This window comes from Protopterus annectens, chromosome 2.part1 (genome assembly GCF_019279795.1).
Source record: "Protopterus annectens isolate FY-2018-M chromosome 2.part1, PAN1.0, whole genome shotgun sequence".
Classification (NCBI taxonomy): Eukaryota; Metazoa; Chordata; order Ceratodontiformes; family Protopteridae; genus Protopterus; species Protopterus annectens.
Window position 1 is genome coordinate 1,684,933,913 of NC_056729.1, and position 24,717 is coordinate 1,684,958,629.

The following is a 24,717-nucleotide window of genomic DNA, read 5'->3' on the forward strand; positions in this document are numbered from 1 at the left end:
ATCCCCCTTTCTATACCTTTTCTTTCCTTCACTATACTCAAAAGCCTTTGTGGTGTATTTTGTTTTAGATGAAGGTAAAGAAGTGCATATATATATATATATATATATATATATATATATATATATGTGTGTGTGTGTGTGTATAATATTTACTTTTGCTTATCTCCTCTTCCATGATGTCAGGTCGTCAGGGGTATAAAACATGCAGCCGATGCCATTTTATTCAGTTTTTCTTGCCCATCTGGGGCAAGAAAAACTGAATAAAATGGCATCGGCTGCATGTTTTATACCCCTGATGACCTGACATCATGGATGAGGAGACTGCAACCGACACAGGACCCAAGACTTTGTTATTCAGGCCGAATGAGGGCAACCTGCCAGCAGATTACCCAAATGTAAGGACTGCAACAGTGAATACACTCAAACCTCTACATTTATGGTAAGTGTACACAACTTTACTTTTTGTGTTAATATATCGATCAGAGTCTGATACCAAGTTACTATGATATAGTTACTGTGACGTTTTAACTGGTGTCAAACAGTTTTTTGTAGCAATATCTTTTGATTTTACCAGATTTTTAACTTGCATTATACAAGTCATTTAAGACTAAGCGGTTTCCTAGGGATTTTTTTTTTTTGTTTTAGGTCAGTGCTTTAATTGTAATTAATGTTACTTAACTTAATGAGAGAATTAATTACTTTGAATTTAATTTTTCATTGCACTGGATTCTTGGGGCTGTCTACATACTTTTCCAGATCCTTCTATTGAGCTGGCTCTTACTGGTGTTTTATTGATGGAGCTTGGGTTGACAGTTTCAATGGCTTTATGATGCATTTTTTGGCACTGAGTTTTAGGCCATGGTGTTGGAACCAGTCCTTTGTATTAAACCTTCTTGCAAGATGTTGGTACCTTGGACGGGAGTCTATAATAGCTCCCGGTATACAGTTTTTGAACTTGGTAAGCTGGAGGCCTTGAACATTAGCCTTGGTTTGAGAAGTAGACACCAAATAAGAGTAGGCCCAACATGGAGCTCTGGGGTACTCTGCTGGTGCCCAGCCTCTGGGTGGAGATAGTTTCACCAATCCTGGCTTTTTGGGTCCTTCCTGAGTTGGACTGCAGTCCAGCAAGTTATGTAAGATTTATTGAGCTGTCAACAATACCCGAGCGGGGTATTTGGTATTGTATCAAATGCATTGGCTAGGTCAAGATATGCAATATGCACGGTTTTGCACTTGTTCATTGCCTTGGTGATGCACTCAGTCTACCAGGTTAAGTAGGTATACTTAACTGATATTACAACTTTTAATAAAAAAAAGTGAAACATCTCTGGAAAGTAATTGTGTTCAAAGGGGAGGGGGGTAGATGACCTTCAGTTTTCTTTTTGCCTTCCACAGCTGATCTGAAGTTTTGGGATATGGGACCACACTTTTATGCAATACAGTAAGTAACACTGTTGCTTAACTGCACAGGAGCTCATTTTTGATCAATGCATATCGGTAACAGCAGTGCGTCTTAGGTTTTTGTGTAGTGCTTAATAATACTGACGGACATTTACACTTTTTGTTCCTGCAAACTTATCTTTTTTTTAATGTGTTTTTCAGCTGTACAAAAACAGAAGCTGGTTTTGCATGTGAAATCTCTATTTTTTGTGCATGTTTTCTAGGTAACTGAATGAAGCTGATGCATAGCAAGAAACGTTGTACCTCTTACTAAACTTTTTTAATCTGTTATCTCTTTCTTCCTCACCACTGGGTCTAGGATCCGACTTGGCCTCTCTCCTCCTAGACTTAGGATCCAAGCCTCTAGCTCCTCCATTTACCCACAGTCCCCCACCCCTTCCTCCAAGCCCCGAGATCTAATTTGCCTTGTTCAAAACCAGATAAAAGATCCAGCCTTGTGATTATCTTTTTCAGCTTTTGCTTATTGTTTTCATTTTAGAATTTAACATGCTCCTCCCGTGTTAGTTTTAGTGCTGTTAGGTGTAGGTTTAAATAGCCAAGATAATTGAAATAATTAAGGTCGTTAAAATATAGAGTTGAATGTTCTTTGTGCATAGTTTTCAATTTCTAGTATAGAATTTAGTAGATTAGTTAAGATTCTTAAATCGTTAGGATAGTTAAGATAGTTGAAACAAGTAAGACATTTAAAGTAGTTTAAAGTTCAATATTTTTGGTGTGAATATTTTAGTGTTTAGGACTTGTAAGCTTTTGCTGGTGTCAGGGACTTGGGGAGCTTAATGCACACCCACACACACTAACAGCTTTGCTTTGCATTTCTTGGTGTTAAGGTGTTCTTTTGTTGCAGGCATGGCAGAAAAAAATGACGAGCTTACCAGATTCAAGAAATGCGCTTCTTGTAGGCATAAGATCCCTAACTGAGATGCCCACAAGAAGTGCATTTATTGTTCAGGTGCAACACATCTCGAAAAATACTCAAGTATGTGCCACATTTAATCTGAGATCCCTCTCAGATTGGAGAAATAAGTTGATTTTTGAGAGGGCTTCTACCTGCAGGGGCTCAATCCCCCCCCCCCCCCAGACTTCCTCTGATTCTAAAAAGAGGCATCTGAAGTCCCTGTCCTCCCTGTTGGAGCCTTCCTTCAAGAAAACCAAGAGTCTGGATCCTGGCTCCTTGGATGAGACTCCTTCAGCTTGACAAGTCTCTGATCCTGTTTTCTTTGTATCACTGATTCGGGTCCATCAGCCAGTTCTCCTGTTCTGATAGCTTTGGATCCAAACACTTTGCATCAGGAAGCTAGGCCTTGTTTTAAGGATCCCACTATCCATACAATCTCCCCAACTCTGCCAAAGATGATTTCTCAAACTCCTAAGTCATTCAGACTACCTTCTAGTACTACTTCAGATATTCAGGAGTTTGTCCAAAATTGACATAGACAGAATGATGCAGAAGTTTCTTAGAGCTCAAATTCAGTTAGGGATGGTTCCAGCTCAGTCTCCTGTCAGATCTGCAAGCCTCTCAACGAGAAAGACTTTCTCCTTCTCTGCTCTGACCCTCAACTTCTGAGTCCAGGGATCAGAGATCCTTGAGAAGTATGGTGTCTAATCCAAAGTCTCATGTCGTCTGGTTACCCTGACCAGCTTTGCTTCTTTCTCTGTGTCAGAGCGGGTCTCTGATCGGAGAGGCATGTGCCAGGTCCAAGGGGGCAGGGCTGTGCTTCAGTTGGCTCTGAGACCTCCCATCCCTTAGGAGCCTCTGCCCTAGACGGCTTGGGCCCGATTTTCTGAGAAGCATTGATCTGGGGATGTCTGCGGTTTTCCTTCCTGATCTGCGAGGTGGGATACAGGGGTTTCACTGGGTCCTTCTGCTTTCTGGGTTGTAGAAAAGTTGTTCTTCGCAACCAGGGGATACTTCCTCTTTTATCTTGGCTGCCTCCCCTAATCTTCCAACTGTCATGAGCTCAGAACCCATCATTTCAGTCCAGTCCGGTCAGCCGGTTCCAGAAGGCCCCCAGTCACGTTCCTCTCCCGGGCACCCCCCTTCAGATACCTCCCCAGATCTCACCACTGAGGAGGTCCACTCCCCTGAACAAGTGCAGTGAGTTATTTGCTCTGATCCCTCTGGGAGTCACCGAGGGACGCTCTAGTCCACAGTTGGCCTCCAGGTCTCCTGTATGCTTATCCTCCTCTTCCCCTAATCCCACGATTCTTCCAGAAGGCAAGTAGGTTGAACTCCTCATCCTCATTGCCCACTTCTGGCCTTGCCAAGTGTGGTTTCCCTTTGTATGGTCTTGTCTCAAGTATCCTCTCTGGATTCTGGAGCCCAACCTGGACCGGTCTCCCCTTTCAGAAGCCTGACACCCCAGTTTCCATACCCTCAAACTGGCTGCATGGTTTCTGCAGTTCCTCTTATTAGGCACTGCAGACTTGCTTCCCCATCAAGAATATTGTTCTGGCTTCTCAGAAGTCTTCCACCAAGAAATTTTACAAAATAAATGAAAGAGGTTTTCTGTGTGGGCCAGCAAGGAGAACATTGACCCCTTTTCAGCATCTCTTCCTGACATTTTGCTTTTCCTCTGTCTCTTGTTTGGGACAAGGAGCTAGTTTTTCTGCAGTCAAGCTACAGTGTGTGGCAATATCAAATGTTCATGCAGGGCATGGACATTCTTCCTAATGAGGGCTGTAAGTTATGTAAAACCTTCTTGAAAGGGGTTTTTCTACGACCTATCAAAGAACCTTGTCTGCTATGGGATCTTGCAGTGGTGCTACATGGATTAACAAAAAAGCCTTTTAAACCATTAGGGACTTGTGATTTAAAGTTTTTCCTAGAAAACTGTTCTGGTAGCTTTGACATCAGCGAAAAGAGTTTTTGAATTACAGGTCTTGTATTCGAAACCCTTGTATCATTTTCCACAAGGACAGTGTCTGTACATGCTAACCCTTCTTTCCTGCCTAAGATAGGTAGTGAATCGAACCTTAAGCAGTCCGTCCAGCTACAATATTCTTTCCTATGTTTGCAGACTGGTAAATACATGTTGCGACTTCTTTATGTTCAGAGGCAGTTGGGTTTATTTTCGTAGAATGAAGTGAGTTATGAATGAATGTAGACTCGAAATGCTGAGTGCTGAAATGCTGAAAAAAAAAAGTACAGAAAACCCTGAAGAGCAAAACTCAAAAATTGCTCTTCTCCTTAAAAATTTTTTGCTGGGAGGGTAAGCCCCCCCCCCCCCCCCCACACACACACACACACACCCTGAACTTGTATCAACTCTGACATGGCCATAACGTGGAGGAAAAAGGAATATTCTGAGAAATGGCATCTCGGACTTGGTATGTACAAGTCCAAGCTTTAAGCCATTTAGTCTACACTTTTTGGGACTTGTTCTAGCAGGTCCCAACTTTTTGAATGGTTTCCAGAAAAGAGACCACCTCCAGAGATCTGAGAAATGTAAGGAGTGAGAAGTTAAACTACAGATTAAGTTATAAAGCATCTCAGTGGCCCTCTTCAAGAGAAATCTTGATGAGTGGATGGGAAATAGAAAGTTCACCCTGGGGATCACTGCAGTGGGTCTACTTTATAGAGGCACGGGAAACCAACGTCGGGTGGCATGATACCAGGGCACTTCTATAGGCTAGGCTTGTAAAGATATATATATATATATATATATATATATATATATATATATATATATATATAAAATTAGGCTAACTGCCCTTCTGGGTTATTTTAAGCCTAGTCAATTAACTCATGTGAGAATCAAACACTGCATTTTGTGTCTGTAATGTAACACCTTAACCATTCTACCAACCTCCCTCCGTCTGGCATAGGAAGTCTGACCCAGATTTTTCTGGGGTCAATATTACTTCTGCGAAAGACATATTCATCGAATAAGTCTTCCGCAAACAGCTGCCAAAAATCACTTCAGTGAACCATGGAAGTTTTCCCCACAGTTCACAAACACTTGCCCACCAACCTAAACTTGCCCTTTCCTCTACTGTAGTGCGATCTTGGAGTTGTTATATATAGTTAGGGGGGTGGGGGGCATAGCGCCCCCCAACTTGGATGGATTTGAGTTGGTCTGTTGTGTGTTCCAGACGGTTGGTGGGCAAGTGTTTGAAAACAGTGGGAGAACTTCTGCAGTTCGCTGAAGTGATTTTTCGGCGGTTGTACATGGAAGACTTGTTCGATGAATGTCTCTCGCAGAATTAATATAGACCCCTTTTTCTGTCCTAGTCCCCTAATCGTTTGGGTCAGGCAATTTCTAAAGTCACTTTGTCCACATGGATTTTGGACTGTATTTAGTTGATTTACTGCTAAGAGTTTTTACCCCGACCACCCAAAGCGCATTCTATCAGATCCGTGGCTACGTCTGCGGCCTTTTCTTCCAGATCTTCGGTGGAGGATATTTGTGCAGCAGATACTTGGTCTACGATTCATACCTTTATTACTCATTACAAGCTTGACATTGTCCAGAAGTAGAGCTGCCTTTGGTTCAGTGGTGCTCCATGTTCTTCCATAAGGGCCACCCAAGAGCAAATGTAGCTAGGGACTCTTGACCTATTGGTGAGGAAGAATGAGAGACATCAGATTTCAAAGTTGTGTACTTAACATAACTAGGTATCTGTCTTTTCATTCTTCCTCACTTCCTCACCTCCCCACCCCCTTCCTATGTTCCTGGAAGAGTTCTAAAGTAAGTTAGAACTCATGGGTTCTACATTTGAGCCTGTTTAGGTAAGCAAATTTTCTACCTTTCCTTCCTTTTGGAATTAATTGTGGGATTTGTATACATATGTTACCTGAAAGCATTCTTTTATATATGGTTATATAGACACAGCAAACTCTTAACTGAGGGCTTGGAGGAAGCTGTAGGGGATTATGGGTAAAGGGAGGAGCTAGAGGCTTGGATCCAAAGTCTAGAAGAGTGGCAGAGTCAGATCCTAGACCCAGTGGTGAGAATAATGAAAGACCACACAGATACTTGGTTATGGTAAGTACATAAATTTTAATTTTGCTTCATGCTTTACAAAAGTCAACAGAGAGGGAGAGAATGTTGGTATTTTTAATATTTGTAGTAGTAAATTGATGACCTTTTTAATGTATTCATGGTTTCATTATATCATGAAATGTGCTATATGTATGTCTTTGTATGTTCATTAACTAGCCAGAATAATATGCTAAATGTATAAAAACAAAATTCACATTATGTATAGCATGTTAAATATCTTGCCTCCCCTCAAAAACCTTTGTTCCATCCAAAGGTGCATAAATCTTGTTACATGCATAGCTGTGTTTGTTCAGCCTAGGATCCTAGGAAGTTGCTAGGCTAATGGCCCGAGGAGCCTTATAAGCCTAGCCAAATTTTACCCTTACCATGATCAGCACCTGTTGCTGCTGTCCAAGAGGGGACACAGGTGGAACCTCCAGGGTGAATGTATGGTTACCTATCTAGTCCAGATTGTGTTTAAAGAGGGCCAATGAAGGTGCTCTGATGTGAAGTGGGAGTCTGTTCCAAAGGTGTGGTAATCTCTCTGGGAGACAAATCTGCCCCTTCAGCAGGTTCTATTAATGTTGTATACCAGTTTTAGGTCTCTAGAACTAGTAACTCGCGTGCCATTTGACTTGCAGATGTGCAGCATTTCCAGTAAAGGAGGGTCAGAGGTTGCCTCTGAGTAGTCTGAAACGGATTAAAGTGACAGTGATTTCAGACTATCCACATAGGATAGCTGCTAAGACCTTTGATTTTCTTTGAGGAACCTTTATGGTCTGTCTAATTTCTGCAAGTGCTTTGAAAGGTACATGCCAAAAGGGTAGTTGTACTCCATTATTGGCCTAATGAATTAAGAATACAGGGAGGTGATAACCTCACTTTTTCTCGAGGCAATGCCCTTGCTTATGAGGCGAGACCTATAGAGTGCTGCTCTTAGCACTCTGGAAAACATGATCAAAGTTGTAGAGTAGCAGGAAACGAACAAACTTTTGAAAACACAAAAACGGTCACCAAATCAGCAAGCTCCTACCGGCAACAGTTGAAAGAAAATAGTCTTTTCCTTGACAGCAACTCAGTAACGCATCCCACCAATAAAAGCAGACGGTAACACAAACCATGGGAAGTACAACCACAGCTTCTTCAGTCTTACCTATTTTCTTTCAACTGTTGCGGTAGGGAGCTGCTTGATTTTTTGACCGCTTTTTTTTGTTTCACAAAGGCAAGGTTGCTGTCCACTTGAGTGCCCAGATCTCTCAACACGGAGTGCATACTTTGGGTATTGCCATTGATGTAGTAACTTGCAGGAGCATCGCACTTGCCAAAAGGGATGATGCATTCTTTTGCAGTGAGTTTGAGGCTGACTTTGTCAACATTTTTGTTTGCATAAGACCTTCTTGAAAGAGGTTGACATAGTTTGGCGAGTTCAGTCTGCACCCAGTTTGCAGTCTTCAGCCACAGTTCCTTGGTTTTTAACTTGTACTTTGGAGAAATATATTCCAAACAGTAGAGGTCCCAGGAGCGATCCCTGTGGAACACCACTGGTAACAGGTCTGCTGCTGTAGGTGGATTCCCCTTTGACTGTATGGGTTCTATTAGAGAGCCGGTTTTCAACCCACTATACAATGCAAGGGTTGATGTCTAGCTGGTAGAGTTTGTCATGACAACAGAGTAAGGGATGGTATCACATGTCTTGGCCAGATCTAGGTAGGCTGTATGCACAGATTTCCCCTCGTCCAGGGCCCTTGTGACTGTCTCGAAGTCCACCAGGTTTAACAAGCATGATCTCCCCTTGACAAATCCAACTGGGTAGGATCTAGTGTTTGGATATTACCTATGTCTTTGTTAATGAGGTCCATGATGTTTCTCTGCATGGCCTTGCAGATGAGGCTAGCTAGTCAGACTAATAGGTTTCCAAGGTCAGTAGAAGTAGCACCTTTGTGCAGGGGGATAACTGTGACTGTGTTCAGTCAGTTCTAGCATCAACTTCATCCCAGCTGAATGGAAGAGTAGCCCATGTAGGATGTAGCCTGGGATGTTATCAAGTCCCATTGATGCTGTGATTTGGCCTTAGAGAGGGTGTTTACACCCTGCTCTTTAGAGATGCAAAGTTGGGGGACAGGTGGTAGGGCTGTCATGAAGGACGTGTGGCAGGGACAGGAGTGATGATTTCACCAAACCTGTTTGCTATCAGGTTTATGTCCACCTGCTCAGTGTATCTGTTACCATTAACTACGAGTTTGGCACAAATCTGAGCCTTACCTTTTAGGTTATGGATTAACTGAAGAACGCTTCATGGTTGTCCTTGGTTGAGGAAGCTAACTTGGATTTATAGTTTGCCTTGGAGGACTTCACAAGACGTCTTTGATTATTTAAGATGAGGAGAGTGCGTCTCCCAGGTTAGAGCCGGCGCCTTCTTACTCCTGGACAGCAGTATCTTCCTTTTATTGTAAAGCTTATTAATGGTTTGTCCACCAGGTAGGTTTCCATTTCCTTGAAGAGCATGTTTTGGCCCTAACATGTTCTGCCAAGTCAATGTAGTTGTACATGTGCTTGTATAGTGCATTGATGTAGAGATCTGCATAGTTACTGGTTGTGTCTGAGGGTTGAGGTGCAATGAAGCTGTTTATACCATCCTGTAAGAGGTTATGATCTGCTTTGGAGAAGTTTTTTAGTCTAGTTGCTGCTCGGGGAGGGTGAGGTGTGATAGTTACCTCAAATGAGACTGATATGTGGTCAGATCTCACCAAGGATGAACTCTGTGGGGGAGCTGCAGTGGTCTCCCATATTTGTAAGCACCAGCTCCAGGATGTTGGCGGCCCTGGTGGGGGTATCAGCCAGCTGGTCCAGGGCATTGAAGTTGATAGTCAAACCTTTTGGGCAGGTGAATGTAAACTTGACTTAATTCACCCAGTGCTAGGGTAGTCGCCCAAAACTATGGTGTTAGTATGCGTCTTGATAGTCAAGTTGATCCAAGTAGGCAGAGTGGGTGTCCTGATTCATGGTGGGGGTCCTGTAGCTGACAATGACGTGAATAGGTGTCCTACCAACAGTTAATTGCACCTGAAGTATCTCCAGGGAATGAAGCTGTTTAACCAATCTGGAGGTGTATTTATCTTCAGTGAATATTGATACAGTGCCTCCTTTAGTTTTCTTCCCTTCAGTTGTGGTCTGAACATGTGGAAGGAGATGTAACCTAGTATGGCTGGGGTGCTCTCCACAGCCTTGAACCAGATCTCCATGACTGCACAAATGTCTGTGTCCTCTAGGGTGAAGACTGCTTCCAGTGAGTGCAAAGACTTCCAGAGTTTAGCAGCATGACCTTGATGCCTTTTGATGCGTTTGAAAATGTCAAAGCAGACAGGGTTGTCCTGTAAGTAGAGGACTTCATTTTTAAGACAAAAGAGCTTCCACATTTTCTTGGTTGTCAGTGGCGGGTCTTTCCTTCTCCCTGTTAAGTAACCACCACATGAAAGTGGAGTGCCTTGTTTGTAAATTTATCATTGCAACGTTTTTACAGTACAGCTACTTTTGATGAATACAAGATAAAACTGAAAGTACTGCAGACTAAGTGTGTCCAGCACAGATGGATAGTGTGTGGCCTGGCAGCAAGGCAGAACATTAGGATAGGTTTGTCTGAGAACTGTTTTGTGTGATTTCAAGATTATAGTATCTCTGAGAATTACTCTTACAGTGGCTTAGGTGTTGAGTGGCAGGGTCTGAGGAGGGGTGCAAGGTTAAAGATAGTTTTTGGCACATTTCAAGCTGGCCTGTTTTTATTGCAGGTTGCGCATTATTGTTCTCTCGAGTGTCAAACAGTAAATGTCAGATTTTTCTCATGCAGCTAATTGGCTCATGTTTGCAGTGCTAATTACTTTGCACATGTTAACTTACTGAATTTCAGCCAGTTTCAAAACTGAATTAAAATTACCTGACAAACGTACTTGAATTTCATTGTACCAAGTTCATCCTGTATACTCTGGAAAAATGGTCTCTGCTTTGCCCAATGGACTATCCTGGTAAACAAATGCCAGTGAATAAATATTTCAGTAAATTAAAGTAAATATGTGAGTGGGTGTCTGTGCAAACTGTAGTGGTATCGTCCTTAATAATACAACCCTCTTCCATCGGAGACTATTGCTTTGGAGACCATTAAAATGTGCAGTTCCGTGTGTTTTTAAAGAAAGTGTACCAGTTTTTTGCAACATTTTAAGTAGCTGCAGCGTTTTAAATAGATGTGGATAAAATAATGAACTTTTCTGCAATGTTTCCTTTTAACCTTACACGAGTTACGTATTTTTGAACTGTAAAACTCTGCTACACAGTTAAAGGATGTGTTTAACAACTTGTTTCTTAATGGGCTGCATTTTTCAGGTTAAGAAGAATAGATGCTGTAGCTTCAGCATTGTGGCTTCTGGTCATAGCATGTCATCTGATCGAAAATTACCTGAAGTCTGATCTTCCTGACTGGCTCGAAACCCTGAAATTCAGTACGACCTCCTTGTGTTGCCTGGTTGGATTCACCGCTGCAGTAGCTACACGAAAATCAACTGGGCAGCGAAGGTACCGAGCAAGAAGGTCAGAATCTGAACAGTGACCTGAAAAAAGAACGTTTGGGAAGTCTGTGTGAATGGTGCTGTCCCTTGTGTTTTCATAGTCACGTGCTGTCTTGTCTTCTGCTGTGTCCTGCATTGTATTCTGTCGCCTTTGCGAACAGATGACTGTTGCAGCCTGCTAAACTCAACTAATCTCACTGAGCTTTTTGAATGCTGAAGGCATTACAGCATATAATTAAGCTTTGCAAGTTGTCTACATCAGTTGTGTATACAGTGCATTTAAGAAGCATCTCTGTATCCAGACGTGCTTGACTAAAAAAAATCTCTAACCCCTTACTGCCATTTCTTATATTCTTCTGCTTATGTCGATGTCTGCACAAATGGCAGTTCTCTGATAAATGGGGGAAGAAACTTGGACCTTATGAAAAATGTTTATAATTGGTAGCCAGCAGGAAGAAATAAAATGGCTGGGAAAAATTTAGAACACTTCTAATTAGAACATAACTAGAAATCTTACAGTGTTTTATCATATTTTCATAGCTGAGAGCTGCTCCTCAGACAATTTGCTGGCTTAAAAAATGCAGCCCCCCCCACCCCCCCATGATGCGGCATTAACTACTAAAAAGGGACTATTTGAGGTAGTTTTTAGATGGAGTTGCAGGACCTTATTGGTTAACCATGAAGTGTTCTTGACTGAAATTTCATGTGTGAAAACTCTACTGTTGTGGACTTTTCCTTTTGATATTGAAACAAATAAGTACTTGTCCTGTAAACGTTCTAGTAAATGTGCGAATGTTTAAGTATACAGCACTGATTCAGCATTCAAAAAGCTGTTTTTCTACCCTTCACTCTAACACCACCTTGTGACTGTTTTCGTTTACAAAGTTTTGCATTTGGTTTAGTTATGTTCTTGGACCTAGCAACTATTCCATTTTTACCTGGGTTTTAAAATGCAGATCTATAATGCACTTCAACACTTTCTGTAAGATGCATACTATTATTTAAGTTTTAATTTTCTGTAGAAAGAGAACACGTTGTATACTACAGTTAATGTGTAGAAGATGAAGCATTTTAGTATGCTTCTTAAATGTCGGTGCTTGGACTGTGTGACCTCTAGTGGTCCAGAAGAGGTTGTGCCAGGCATTAATGAGCCGTGCATTGTGTGGCAGAGTCTGTATAGCCAGTCATATGTTACTAGCCTAAGCTGTGATAACCATGGATATTCGCCCATTATAATTACTTGTTGAAACCAACAGTAGTGGCCTCAAAACACTGCTTCCAAGGAGACCCTAAATCATGAAGCAAACTTCAGGCAAGGTGGGGTGCAAATGTACAGCATAGTCTTGAAGTGATAATGGACATGGGGCTTGCAGCTAAAAATGGCTACCAGGGGTTTTGTCATTTGCTGCAGCCCTCAAGGTTGCAGAACTGTGTAAGATGGGGGAGAGGGGGTTGGAGGAGCTTCCCATTTGTCATGGTTAGTTTGTGAGCATCACATGAGAAATGTGCAGAACTTAGAACTGCAGGGACAGTCTTCTCTTCGATCACTTACCACAATTTGATGTAAAGCCTTTATCCTTCAGAAACATCAGTAGTGACCAGCAGAAGTGTACATTTATGTGCATATTAGTCCTGAATATTCTGTGACACTGTATAGCAGACATCTGAGACTGGGATCATTGAGGACCATTGCCAGCAAGGGGAGTGCACAGCTGCCTTTGATATTGGCATAATGTGCTGGGACTCATTTACAGTGGTCTGTTGTGTGCAGTGTTCTTTGCTCAGAATATGGTACTCATAATCATTCACTGACGTGGTATTAAATGGTTGTTTATTGTGATCCTAGCAACTAAAAGTGGGGATGTCCTTAGAGATTAGGGGAGAGTGCAGCATTCAGACAACCCCCTGTAATTGATAAATTGCAAAGTAGCATATAACCCATTTCATACGAGCCGTACTTTTCTAGTAAACTTCAGTAGTTCATTCCTGCTGAAATAGGGGAGAACTGATATGATATAGGAATTTTACCGTATTTTATGACTGGATTGGTTTTCTTGCCTGAATTCATAATGCCAAGCATGTAAGTGGTATTTATAAAAGTATGCTAATGAAGCTACTTTGAGTAAATCACTAAGCTTTCCTGTAGTTGTATGCAGTTTTGATGCATGTGCCGTGTAAAGTGGCACACTGAAAGATTTTGTATTTTTATGTAGACCGTCATTCTGTTGTGGCACTTTGACCACCTGTTAAATAACTCATGTTTAGTGTTGGCAAGGTTTTCTTGTCAAGCAGCTAAATTAAGTCATCCTAACCGCTTGAAAAAGATGCTGATGTGTGTGTCTGTGTATACAATATATATATCTATATCTACATATATATATATACATATATATATATATATATATATATATATATATATATATATATATATAATGTTTTAATTTCTTTTCCCTCAACTACTGTATGCAGTCTTGCCAGCCTCTCAAATAAAAAGACCTAATTTCCAGGTTGATGTCTGCTAACCTGCATGATTAGAGAGCAGTCTCACAAGAGACTTGGACTAAAGATCGAGGCGCTAGGTGCATGGCTTTGCTTCTTTTCCAGTATCACTTAAAACAATATCGTCAGTCGAAGCTAGTTTTGAGTAGGCCCCCCCCCTCCCCTTGAGAAAAGGATGCTGAGTGAAGGGGAGCATTATGGCCTTCTATTGCTCTACTGTTTTGGATGGGGGTGTGTGGTATGTGATACTTGGTCATGGGAGCTGAAGAGAAGAGTGGAGTGTCAAGTCTGGTGTTGGTGGTGCAGTATGCTGTTAAAGCCTTGCTATAGTGGGGGGAAAGACCATGACTGGATTTCCAAATAGCCTTTAAGTAGATGTGGTGGTGATGTGAAGGGGGGATCCTCAAAACTCCAGATGAATCTGACATGCAGGAGTTTTATTTAATATATGTATGTATGTATACATGTACTGCAAGGGGTTTATATGACTACATCGACATGTTATTACATCGACAACCACTACTGCGACATGAAATAACCGGCAGTTCATAACATCGACGTTTGAAATCACCGACATTGACTTTGCCGACAACCCGACAACACAAAAGTATAATATTAAGTATACTGTCCGCATATTGTCGGTCCTCTACGCAATTTCAACACAACAGACGTCGCATAAAAACGTCTGCCGTTAACAATTAAGTAGAACAAAATGCAAAAAGTACAGTTTTGTACCTACCATAAATGTAGATGTTCGAGGATCTCCATTGCTGCAGTCCTTACATATGGGTATTCCGCTGTCCACAATCGGCCCGAATACCAAAGGGCTAGAACCGGCGTCGGTCATTGGTGCCCGAGACTGACGTCAGTACGTGCCAGTACAAATGCGCATGACCGACGCCATAACCTCAGTCTTTCTTGCCTCAGACGTCAGAATGCAAAAAACACCACCCAAACCCCAACCTAAAAAGAAAAGGGGGGGGGAAGGAGGGAGGGAAAATTGGACTGCAGCAATGGAGATCCTCTAACATCTACATTTATGGTAGGTACAAAACTGTACTATGTTCTTCGTCTCCCATTGCTGCAGTCCTTACATATGGGTAGAATCCCAGAGCAATGGAAAAAAGGGAGGCTGGTCAACTAAATAGCATTAGGAGCTGCTGACATGCCCTGTAAGATTGCAGTGGCAAACCCAGCCCTAGACCTAGAATAAAGAGGTAAATGATAATGCTTTGTAAAGGTATGTACAGAACTCCAAGTAGCTGCTTCTAGAATGTCTTTAGTAGCTACCCCTCTCAAAAAAGCAGTAGAAGTGGCCGTAGCCCTAGTAGAATGAGGCCTGATCCCAACTGGAACATCCTTTCCATGATGAGAGTAACAAAAAGCAATACAATGGCCAATCCACTTGGAAATAGTTTGTTTTGAGACAGCTTTCCCTCATGAAGTCAAAGCAAAAGAAACAAATAATTGTTGAGATCTTCTGAACTCTTTGGTTCTGCTCAAATAATACCTTAACTGCCTATGTACATCCAAAGAATGCAAAACTTTTTCCCCTTCATTTTGGGGGTTAGCATAAAAAGTAGGCAAATGTATAGATTGGTTCAATGCCACATTAGAAATCACTTTAGGCAGAAAAGTAGGATTAGTACGTAAGGAAACTCTGTCATTGTGAAAAATCAGAAAAGGTTCCACTGCCATGAGAGCCTGTAATTCAGATACCCTTCTAGCAGAAGTAACAGCCAATAAAAAAGCAGTCTTCCAAGACAACAACTGCAATTCAGCTGTAGCTGCAGGTTCAAAAGGAGGCAGAGTCAGCTTTTCCAAAACAAAATTAAGATCCCAGGTAGGAGTAGGAGCCCTCCGTGGGGTCTTATATTCTTTGCCCTCTAAGAAACTGTTTAACCAATGGATGTGAAAATAAAGGAGGGTCACAATCATAGTGAGCAGAAATAGCTGCAGCATGCACTTTTACAGAAGAGAAGGACAAACCCTTGTCCAATAAAATAGTCAAATATTGCAATGTACAACTCAAATTAGGCAATTAGACATCAAAGCCTTTAGCTGAACTCCAAAGAAAAAATCTCTTCCATTTACCAGCATAAACTTTTCGAGTACTAGGACGCCTGGCTTCCAAAATAACATCCAAAACTTGTTGAGGGAGCCGAAGGTGGTCCTTCTCTAAAACAGAATGCGCCAGGCTGTCAGGTGTAGGGATTGCACCCTGACATTGAGAAAATGATTGATGTTCTTCATCTCACATTGCTGCAGTCCTTACACTTGGGTAGTCCGCTGTCCTCGGGCGGCCCGAATAGTATTAGGCTGACGTCGGTCAAGGCGCTTAAGACTGACATCAGGACGTCAGGGTACAAATGCGCATGACCGACGTCATATCCTCAGTCTTTTTGCCGCATGGTCCGATGCATAAGCAGTGTTGCAAGTGCCGTTCGGCGTTCTGAAATTTTTCGAATTCGGAGTTTCAGACAGAGTCAAAGTTGGCTAAGTACCCCGTTGGGGAATATTTTAGTTTTTTCTTGCCTCAGTGGTTTACCGGATGTCAGAAAAAGTGAATAACTGTATTTCTTGTGGGGAAACAGATACCGCATAGAGATTATCATACTTTGTGTATTCCTTGTTTGAGGCCTGAGCACGACGTTGTTGGGTGTCGCTTTTGTGCTAGGTTCAATAAGCGCACTATTAAGCGAAGGTTAGATTGTGCCAGGTTGGTCTTTGGGAAGCGGTGTAATTATAAGATGCCGTCGGATGCTCCGACGCCCGCTTCTTCGAAGAAGCGCAAAGACAAGGCAGCTAAACCCAGGCAAGAAGAGTCATCTGTACCGGACGCCGATTCTTTAGAGACTTTGTTATTGCAGGATGTGGCCTCTCAGGAGGCAGGTCAGGCTGAAGGGGCTTCTCAGGTTACTGTACTCCCCTCCCTTCCTAGGGTGGTTAGGCCCTCTCCTTCTGTTTCTAAGGCTTCTCCCAGAGGCAGGCCAGGTTTAGCTTCTGTTGGTGTCACTCCTAGTTCTTCAGGATCTGTGCCCAAGAAGCACATGCTTAAAATGGCAGAAGATTTAATTTCTTTGATTAGAGGTTCTTTGCCCCCTCCAGATAAGAGGCCTAGGGTGGAACCAGAGTTGGGGAGTTTTGAGCAGCCTTCAGATGTTTCAGAGTCTTCGGCTGAAGACTTGCAGGAGTACTCTCCTTATTCTGATTCTGATGCAGATGATTCCACCCCTTCTGCTTCTCCTCCAGAGGATTTTTCATTTTCAGAGACTCTTCATTCCATGAGGGAGCATTTTAAATGGGAAGGTCAGGACTTCTCTGATTCCAGGAAAAGGCTTAGGGAGTTTTTGCTTTTGCCCCAGCATAGGCCTTTGGCTATACCTCCTGTTCTGGATGTTGTGGAAGATGTGTTTGCGGAGGCTTCACTTAATCCTGATTCTTTGCCTCCTGCTCCTGTTAAACCGGATAGGTATTATAGGGTGCCTGAGGCTCATAAATATCTTTATAAGAGTCCTAGGGCGGACCCAGAAACTGTTAGTCAGGGACCTAAAGGTGTCAAGGCCTCTGTTGTAAAAAATCCGGTTCCTCCAGATAGAGGCCAGAGCTTTGGATAGATGGGGAACTTCTTCCACCTTGGCTATGAGGGCTTTGAATTGCCAGTTTCACATGTTGAAATATCAGAACTATCTTCTTTCTCAACTGAAGTCTAAGGTAGATGCTCTGGCGGAAGGCATTGAGTGTAAGGAATTACAAGATTTAGTGCATGTCTCTGAACAGGTGGGTAAGCATTCTTTACAATGTGGTTTTGATGCTGTACAGGCCTCGTCTAGGGTGGCTGCCACTGGGTCAGTTCTTCGCAGGCACGCCTGGCTGTGGGATCAGAATTTATCTGAACATGTTAAGACAAGGATTTTGGATGCTCCTTTATAGTCTGATGTGGTGTTTGGTTCACCTGTTGAGTCAGTCTTGAAGAAAATGGAAGACAAGGCTAAGTCTATGCAGACTGTTAAAGATTTTTTGCAAGTCCAGCCTCCGAAGTTTAGTAGGAATTGGCCTGCTAAGGGGTGGACATACCCTTCATATGATTCACAGTCTAGGGGTAGATCTAGACGTGGTAGGGGTAGAGCTCAGAGCTCCTTCAGACCTAGAACAGGGAGTTCTCCTGCACAATCTTCAGGTGAGGGCAGGGGCCAGTCCTTTCGTAAACAGGCCCAATGACCTACCTTTTCAGCTGCCAGATCCTTCTTGCCTGGCAGCACCTTTGGGAGGAAGGTTGGCACTCTTCAGGGAAAATTGGACTTTGATTACCCAAGACAAATGAGTACTGGATATCATACACCAAGGTTACAGGTTTTATTTCCATACCTTGCCTCCTTTCAAAGGCATGCCGGACGTTCCTCCTCAGCAAAGACTAGAGGCTCACAAACAAATTTCTCTGCTGCTCCAAATAGGGGCCATACAACCGGTCCCTCTGTCAGAAGTGGGCCTAGGATTTTATTCTCGCCTGTTCCTAGTACCAAAGAAGGGGAACACGTGGAGACCAATTTTGGATTTATCTATCCTCAACACTTATCTGGACATTCCCAAGTTCAAAATGTTGACGTTACAACAGCTTTTACCTCTGCTGGGCAAAGATCACTGGATGGTGACTCTGGATCTCAAGGAGGCTTACCTTCATGTTCCTATCAGGCTAAGTTGCAGGAAGTATCTGCGTTTTCGAGCTGGGACTTCTCATTATCAGTTCTCTGCATTGCCCTTTGGCTTATCTACTGCCCAGAGTGTTCACGAAGGTTCTGGCTCCAGTGATTGCTTTCTTCAGGCTAAGAGGAATACAAATCTATCCTTATTTGGACGATTGCCTGATTCTGGCCCAAGGAAAGGACGAACTTCTTCATCATTTGCAATATGTGATAGCAGTGCTAAGATGCCTGGGGTATTCTGTGAACGAAATAAAGTCCAGTCTAGTACCCTCTCAGGACATGTGCTTTCTGGGTGTGAGACTGAATACAGCATCCCAGATGGCCTTTTGACCCCGGACAAACAAAAGAATCTTTCTCTTTACTTCCATCAATTGTCTCATCAGTCCAGGCTGACTGCAAGGACAGTCCTTCAAGCCTTGGGGTTCATGGCATCTTGTATTCTGGTGCTTCCCAATGCCAAACTGCATATGAGGAAGCTACAATGGTATCTCAAAAATGTATGGACACAGCACTGCCAAGATATGGACACTGTCATTCAGATAATACCTTGCATTCAAAAGGAATTTTTGTGGTGGGCTCAGGAATGTCACCTAAACAAGGGACTCTTTGTGACCCGGCCAGAGGCGAGTCAAATTCTAACGACAGATGCCTCAGACAAAGCTTGGGGAGCTCATCTAAATGGAAAGTGGATACAAGACACGCGGCCTGCCAGACTTCAACATCTACATATCAACTTGGAGGAGATGTTAGCAGCCCAATTTGCATTAATAGCTTTCAAGGATTTACTTCTTCCAGGGCAGGTGTTGGTTCTAACAGACAACACAACTGTCATGTGGTACATCAACAAGCAAGGGGGAACGCATTCTTATCCTCTATGCAGACAAGCAATGATTTTGTGGGAGACTGCTCTCAGTTTACAGCTAAATCTTCAGGCAAGGTTTCTGCCGGGAGTACAGAACTCCTTAGCAGATGTGTTGAGCAGGCAAATTATGGATCCCCACGAGTGGAAATTGGATCCTCATGTATTTCAGAAATTGACAGTGTCATGGGGAACTCCAGACATAGATCTGTTCGCTTCTCCACTAAACTACCAGCTGCCAAAGTTTTGCACAAAAAGGTTTCATCCCACAGCTTGGAAAGTGGATACTCTTTCATTCAATTGGAGCAATCTTCATGTGTATGCCTTTCCACCTCTGCCTCTCCTCCCAAAGGTACTCCTGAAGGTCAGACAGGACAAGCCAAAGATGATTTTAATAGCTCCAGATTGGCCTCGACAGCACTGGTACCCATTACTGAGAAGTCTGGTACGGAGCCTCCATGGCCTTTGCCTTCGATTCCACACCTGCTGTCTCAGGAGAACAGTCATTTACTCAATGTCAAACTTCACTCTCTTCACCTGACAGCCTGGCATATTCTGTTTTAAACCCTGGAGGGTCTCAGCTTCCACAGCAAGTTTTGAATGTTATTTTGGAGGCCAGAAGGCCTAGTACAAGGAAAGTGTACGCAGATAAATGGAAGAGATTTTTATTTTGGAGTACAGCAAAGGAATTTGATGTTTCTAAGCCTAATTTAAGTATGGCTCTTCAATATCTTACTGAGTTACTGGACAAAGGCTTGTCCTTCTCTTCTATTAAAGTTCATTCTGCAGCAATTTCTGCTCACTATGACTGTGACCCACCATTGTTTTCTCAGCCTTTGTTTAAGCAATTCCTTAGAGGGGCAAAGAATATAAGACCCCCACGGAGAGCTCCTACTCCTGCTTGGGATCTCAATTTTGTGTTGGAGAAACTCACTCTACAACCTTTTGAGCCTGCAGCTACTGCTGAGTTGAAATATTTATCATGGAAGACTGCTTTTTTGTTGGCCATTACCTCTGCAAGAAGGGTTTCTGAGTTACAGGCCCTTATGGCAGTTGAGCCCTTCTTAATTTTCCATAAGGATAGGGTATCTTTGCGTACTAATCCATCCTTTATGCCTAAAGTGGTTTCTAGTGTGGCTTTAAACCAAACTATTCATTTGCCTACTTTTTATGCAAACCCCCAAAATAAAGGGGAAAAGATTTTGCACACTTTGGATATACACAGGCAGTTGCGATATTTGAGCAGAACTAAAGGGTTCAGGCAGTCTCAGCAGTTATTTGTTTCTTTTGCTTTGGGTTCTCAGGGCAAGCCTGTGTCAAAACAAACTATTTCTAAGTGGATTGGGTTTTGTATTGCTTTCTGTTATTCCCATCATGGCAAGGAGATTCCAGCTGGGATTAGGCCTCATTCCACTAGAGCTACTGCCACTTCTACAGCTTTTTTAAGGGGGGTGGCAACTAAGGATATTTTGGAGGCAGCTACTTGGAGTTCAGTGCATACTTTCTCTAAGCATTATCACCTTCCACTTTACTCTAAATCTAGGGCTGGTTTTGCCACTGCAATTTTACAGGGCATTTTGGCAGCTCCTACTGCATTATAGTTTTGCCATCCTCCCTTATCTCTGCTTTGGGATTCTACCCAAGTGTAAGGACTGCAGCAATGTGAGATGAAGAACATAGTACAGTTTTGTACCTACCATAAATGTAGATGTTCGAAGATCCACATTGCTGCAGTCCAAGTTACCCTCCCTCCTTCCCCTCTGTAGTTAGAGGCGGTTGTGTGGTTTGGGTTGTACATATTGTGAATATTGTATATTTTGTACATATGGTTAGTATAAGCGTGGTTGGTTGTTTTTTGCTGTCTTTTGGTTTTTGACCTTTCTGTTTAGGGTCTTCTGACATCTGGGGCAAGAAAAGACTGAGGATATGACGTCGGTCATGCGCATTTGTACCCTGACGTCCTGATGTCAGTCTTAAGCGCCTTGACCGACGTCAGCCTAATACTTTGATATTCGGGCCGACCGAGGACAGCGGACTACCCAAGTGTAAGGACTGCAGCAATGTGGATCTTCGAACATTTACATTTATGGTAGGTACAAAACTGTACTTTTTCCTGAGACAATAAGTGAGGAATCTGTGGTAATGGCCAAGGTGGTACATGAATTAAGCTCCTCAACAGAGGGTACCAATGCTGATGAGGCCAATCCGGTGCTATAAGGATCATGCAAGGTTTGTCCCTCCTGACTTTCAACAGCACCTTTGGAAGAAGAGGCAAAGGAGGAAAAGCATACACGTGAAGGTTGCTCCAACTGAAGGATAGTGCATCTATTTTCCAGGTTTTTGGATGAAATAGCCTTGTGCAAAACAGTGGCAGTTGGAAATTCAGAGGAGAAGCGAACAGATCTATGTCCGGAGTTCCCCAAGCCATTGTCAACTGAAGAAATACCTGAGGGTCCAATTTCCATTCGTGAGGATCCACAATCTGTCTGCTCAGAACATCTGCTAAAGAATTTTGTGCTCCTGGCAGAAACTGTGCTCGAAGAGTGATGTGCAGATTCAAAGCAGTTTCCCATAACAGCATTGCTTGTCTGCAAAGAGGGTAAGAATGAGTTCCCCCTTGCTTGTTGATGTACCACATGACAGTCGTGTTGTCTGTTCGAATCAACACCAGTCCTGGTTGAAGTAGGCTTTTGAATCCTTCCAAAGCAAATTGAACTGCCAGCATCTCTTTCATGTTGATATGCAAGTGAAGTAGCTCTGGGGGCCAAAGGTCTTGAATCCATTTTCCTTTGAAATGAGCTCCCCAGGCTGACTCCGAGGCGTCTGTCGTCAATATCTGACTTGCCTCTGGTTGGGTCACAGAGCCCCTTGTTTAGGTGACATTCCTGAGCCCACCACAGAAATTCTCTCTGAATGCAAGGTAGAATCCGAATGACAGTGTCCAAATCGTGGCAGTGTTGAGTCCAAACGTTTTTGAGATACCATTGTAGCTTCCTCATATGCAGTTTGGCATTGGGAAGTACTAGAATGCAAGATGCCATGAACCCCAAGGCTTGAAGGACTGTCCTTGCAGTCAGCCTGGACATTACTGATAGCTGTTGGAAGTATAGGTGAAGATTTCTTCGTTTGTCCGGGGTAAGAAATGCCATCTGAGCAGCTGTATTCAGTTTCACACCCAGAAAACACATCTCTTGTGAGGGTACTAGACTGGACTTTATTTCGTTCACAGAATACCCTAGGCATCTTAAAACTGTCATTACATACTGCAGATGTTGAAGTTCGTGCTTGCCTTGAGCCAGAATCGAACAGTTGTCCAGATAAGGATAAATTTGAATTCCTGTTAGTCTGAGAAAAGCTATTACTGGAGCCAGGACTTTTGTGAATACCCTGGGCGCAGTAGACAAGCCAAAGGGCAATGCAGAGAACTGATAATGCAAATTCCCATTCCGAAATCTCAGGAATTTCCTGCAACTGGACCTGATAGGAATGTGAAGATAGGCCTCTGAGATCCAGAGTCACCATCCAGTGATCTTTGCCCAGCTGTTGCAGTGTTAACATCTTGAATTTTGGAATTTCCAGAAAGGTATTTAGAATGGACAAGTCCAGAATTGGTCTCCAAGTATTTCCTTTCTTTGGCACTAAGAAAAGACGGGAATAACACCCTGTGCCTCTTTCTGCAGAAGGTACTTCTTGTATTGCTCCCAACTGAAGCAGAGAAGAAATTTGTGTCTGTGCTTCCAGTCTTTGCTGATGAGGCACATCCGGCATACCTTTGAAAGGAGGGAATGTGTGAAAATAAAATTTGTAGCCTCGATTTATTATGTCCAATACCCATTTGTCTTTGGTAACCAAATGCCAATTCCTTTTGAAAAGTCTCAGTTTTCCTCCAGCAAGGCAGAGTCCGGCAGCTGAAGACACGGGTCATTGGGTCTGTTTCCGAAAGGACTGACCCCTGCCCTCCCCAGCAGAAGGGGTAGAAGAACTCAAAGACCTAGAAGTAACAGGGCCCTGAGAGGAAGCCCTACCTCTACCTCGCCTCGACCTGCCCCTAGATTGATAATCCGAAGAGGGGAAAGACCATCCCTTAGCAGGCCAATTCCTACTGAACTTGGGGGGCTGAACCTGTAAAAAGTCCTTAACTGTCTGCATAGACTTAGCTTTTTCCTCCATCTTTTTCAAAACTGATTCTACTGGAGGACCAAAAAGAACATCAGATTGTAGAGGAGCATCCATAATTCGAGCCTTAACATGCTCTGACAAGGTCTGATCTTTAAGCCAAGCATGCCTACGAACAATTGAACTAGTAGCAGCCACCCTGGAAGAAGCCTGTAAAGCATCAAAACCACACTGCAAAGAATGCTTACCAACTTGGTCTGAAGCATGCACTAAATCCTGAAGCTCCTTACCGTCAATACCTTCAGCTAAAGCATCTACTTTACATTTCAATTGGCCCAGCAAATAATTTTGATACCGGAGCATATGAAACTGACAATTTAAAGCTCTCATAGCCAAAGTAGAAGAGGTATACAGTTTTTTATCCCACCTATCCAGGGCCCTAGCATCCTTGTCCAGAGGAACTGGATTCCTAACCACAAAAGCCCTAACACCTTTGGGGCCTTGAGTAATAGTTTCTGGATCAGCCCTAGGACTCTTATATAAGTACTTGTGAGCTTCCGGAACCCTGTAGTATCTATCTGGTTTAACCGGGGCAGGAGGCAGAGAATCTGGGTTAAGGGCAGCCTCAGAAAATACATCCTGAACAACATCCAGTACAGGGGGAATAGCCAAGGGCCTATGCTGAGGCAAAAACAAGAATTCTCTTAGTCTTTTACGAGAATCAGAATAATCCTGGCCCTCCCATTTAAAATGTTCCCTCATGGAATGCAAAGTCTCAGAGAAAGAAAAATCTTCTGGAGGGGACGCAGAGGGAGTGGTGTCCTCAGCCTCCGAATCAGAATAGGGAGGGAAATCCTGAAGTTCTTCTACAGAGGAATCTGACTCGTTGGAAGACTGAACCAAACCCTCCAACTCTGTCTCTACCCTGGGCCTCTTCGCAGGGGGGGGCATAGAGCCCCTAATTAAAGTAATCAAATCTTCAGCCATCTTTAACATGTGCTTCCTAGGAGCTGGACCCTGGGGACTAGCACCAGCAGGGGCAGACTTAGACTTAGAATGGGCTTTGCTTTGAGAAGGAGGAGGCCTAACTACCCTATGCCTAACACAGGAGAAGCCACTTCCTGCAGTAACAAAGGCTCCCCTTGAGACTCAGGTAAACTTTCAGAAGGAGCCGCTGAAGTAGCCAGTGGTACTACAGAACCGGCGTCCGGAGTGGACGACTCATCCTGTTTGGACCGCAAAGACTTTTCTTTGCGTTTCTTAGAAGAACCAGTCATCGGAGAATCCGACGGCATGTTGTAATTACAACGTTTACCAAACACCAGCCTAGCACAGTCCAACCGACGTTTAATAGTACGCTTGTTAAAAGTAGCACAAAAGCGACACCCAACAATGTCGTGCTCAGGCCCTAAACAAGGAATGCAGAGTGAATGGTAATCCCTATGAGGAATCTGTTTCCCACAAGAAATACAGTTATTAACTTTTTCTGACATCCGTCAATACTGAGGCAAGAAAAATACAAGAGTGTCCCCAACGGGGTA

At 43.1% G+C, this 24,717-nt stretch overlaps 1 protein-coding gene across 1 annotated transcript in view; it reads left to right on the forward strand.

Annotated features, from left to right (window-relative positions):
* The window catches only part of TMEM201 (transmembrane protein 201), a 1,168,219-nt gene that overhangs the window by 206,849 nt on the left and 936,653 nt on the right, over positions 1-24,717 (forward strand). Inside the window, exon 6 of the mRNA XM_044063116.1 lies at positions 10,818-11,021. Coding sequence (XP_043919051.1) covers positions 10,818-11,021 — 204 coding nt within the window. The remainder of the gene's footprint in view (positions 1-10,817; positions 11,022-24,717) is intronic.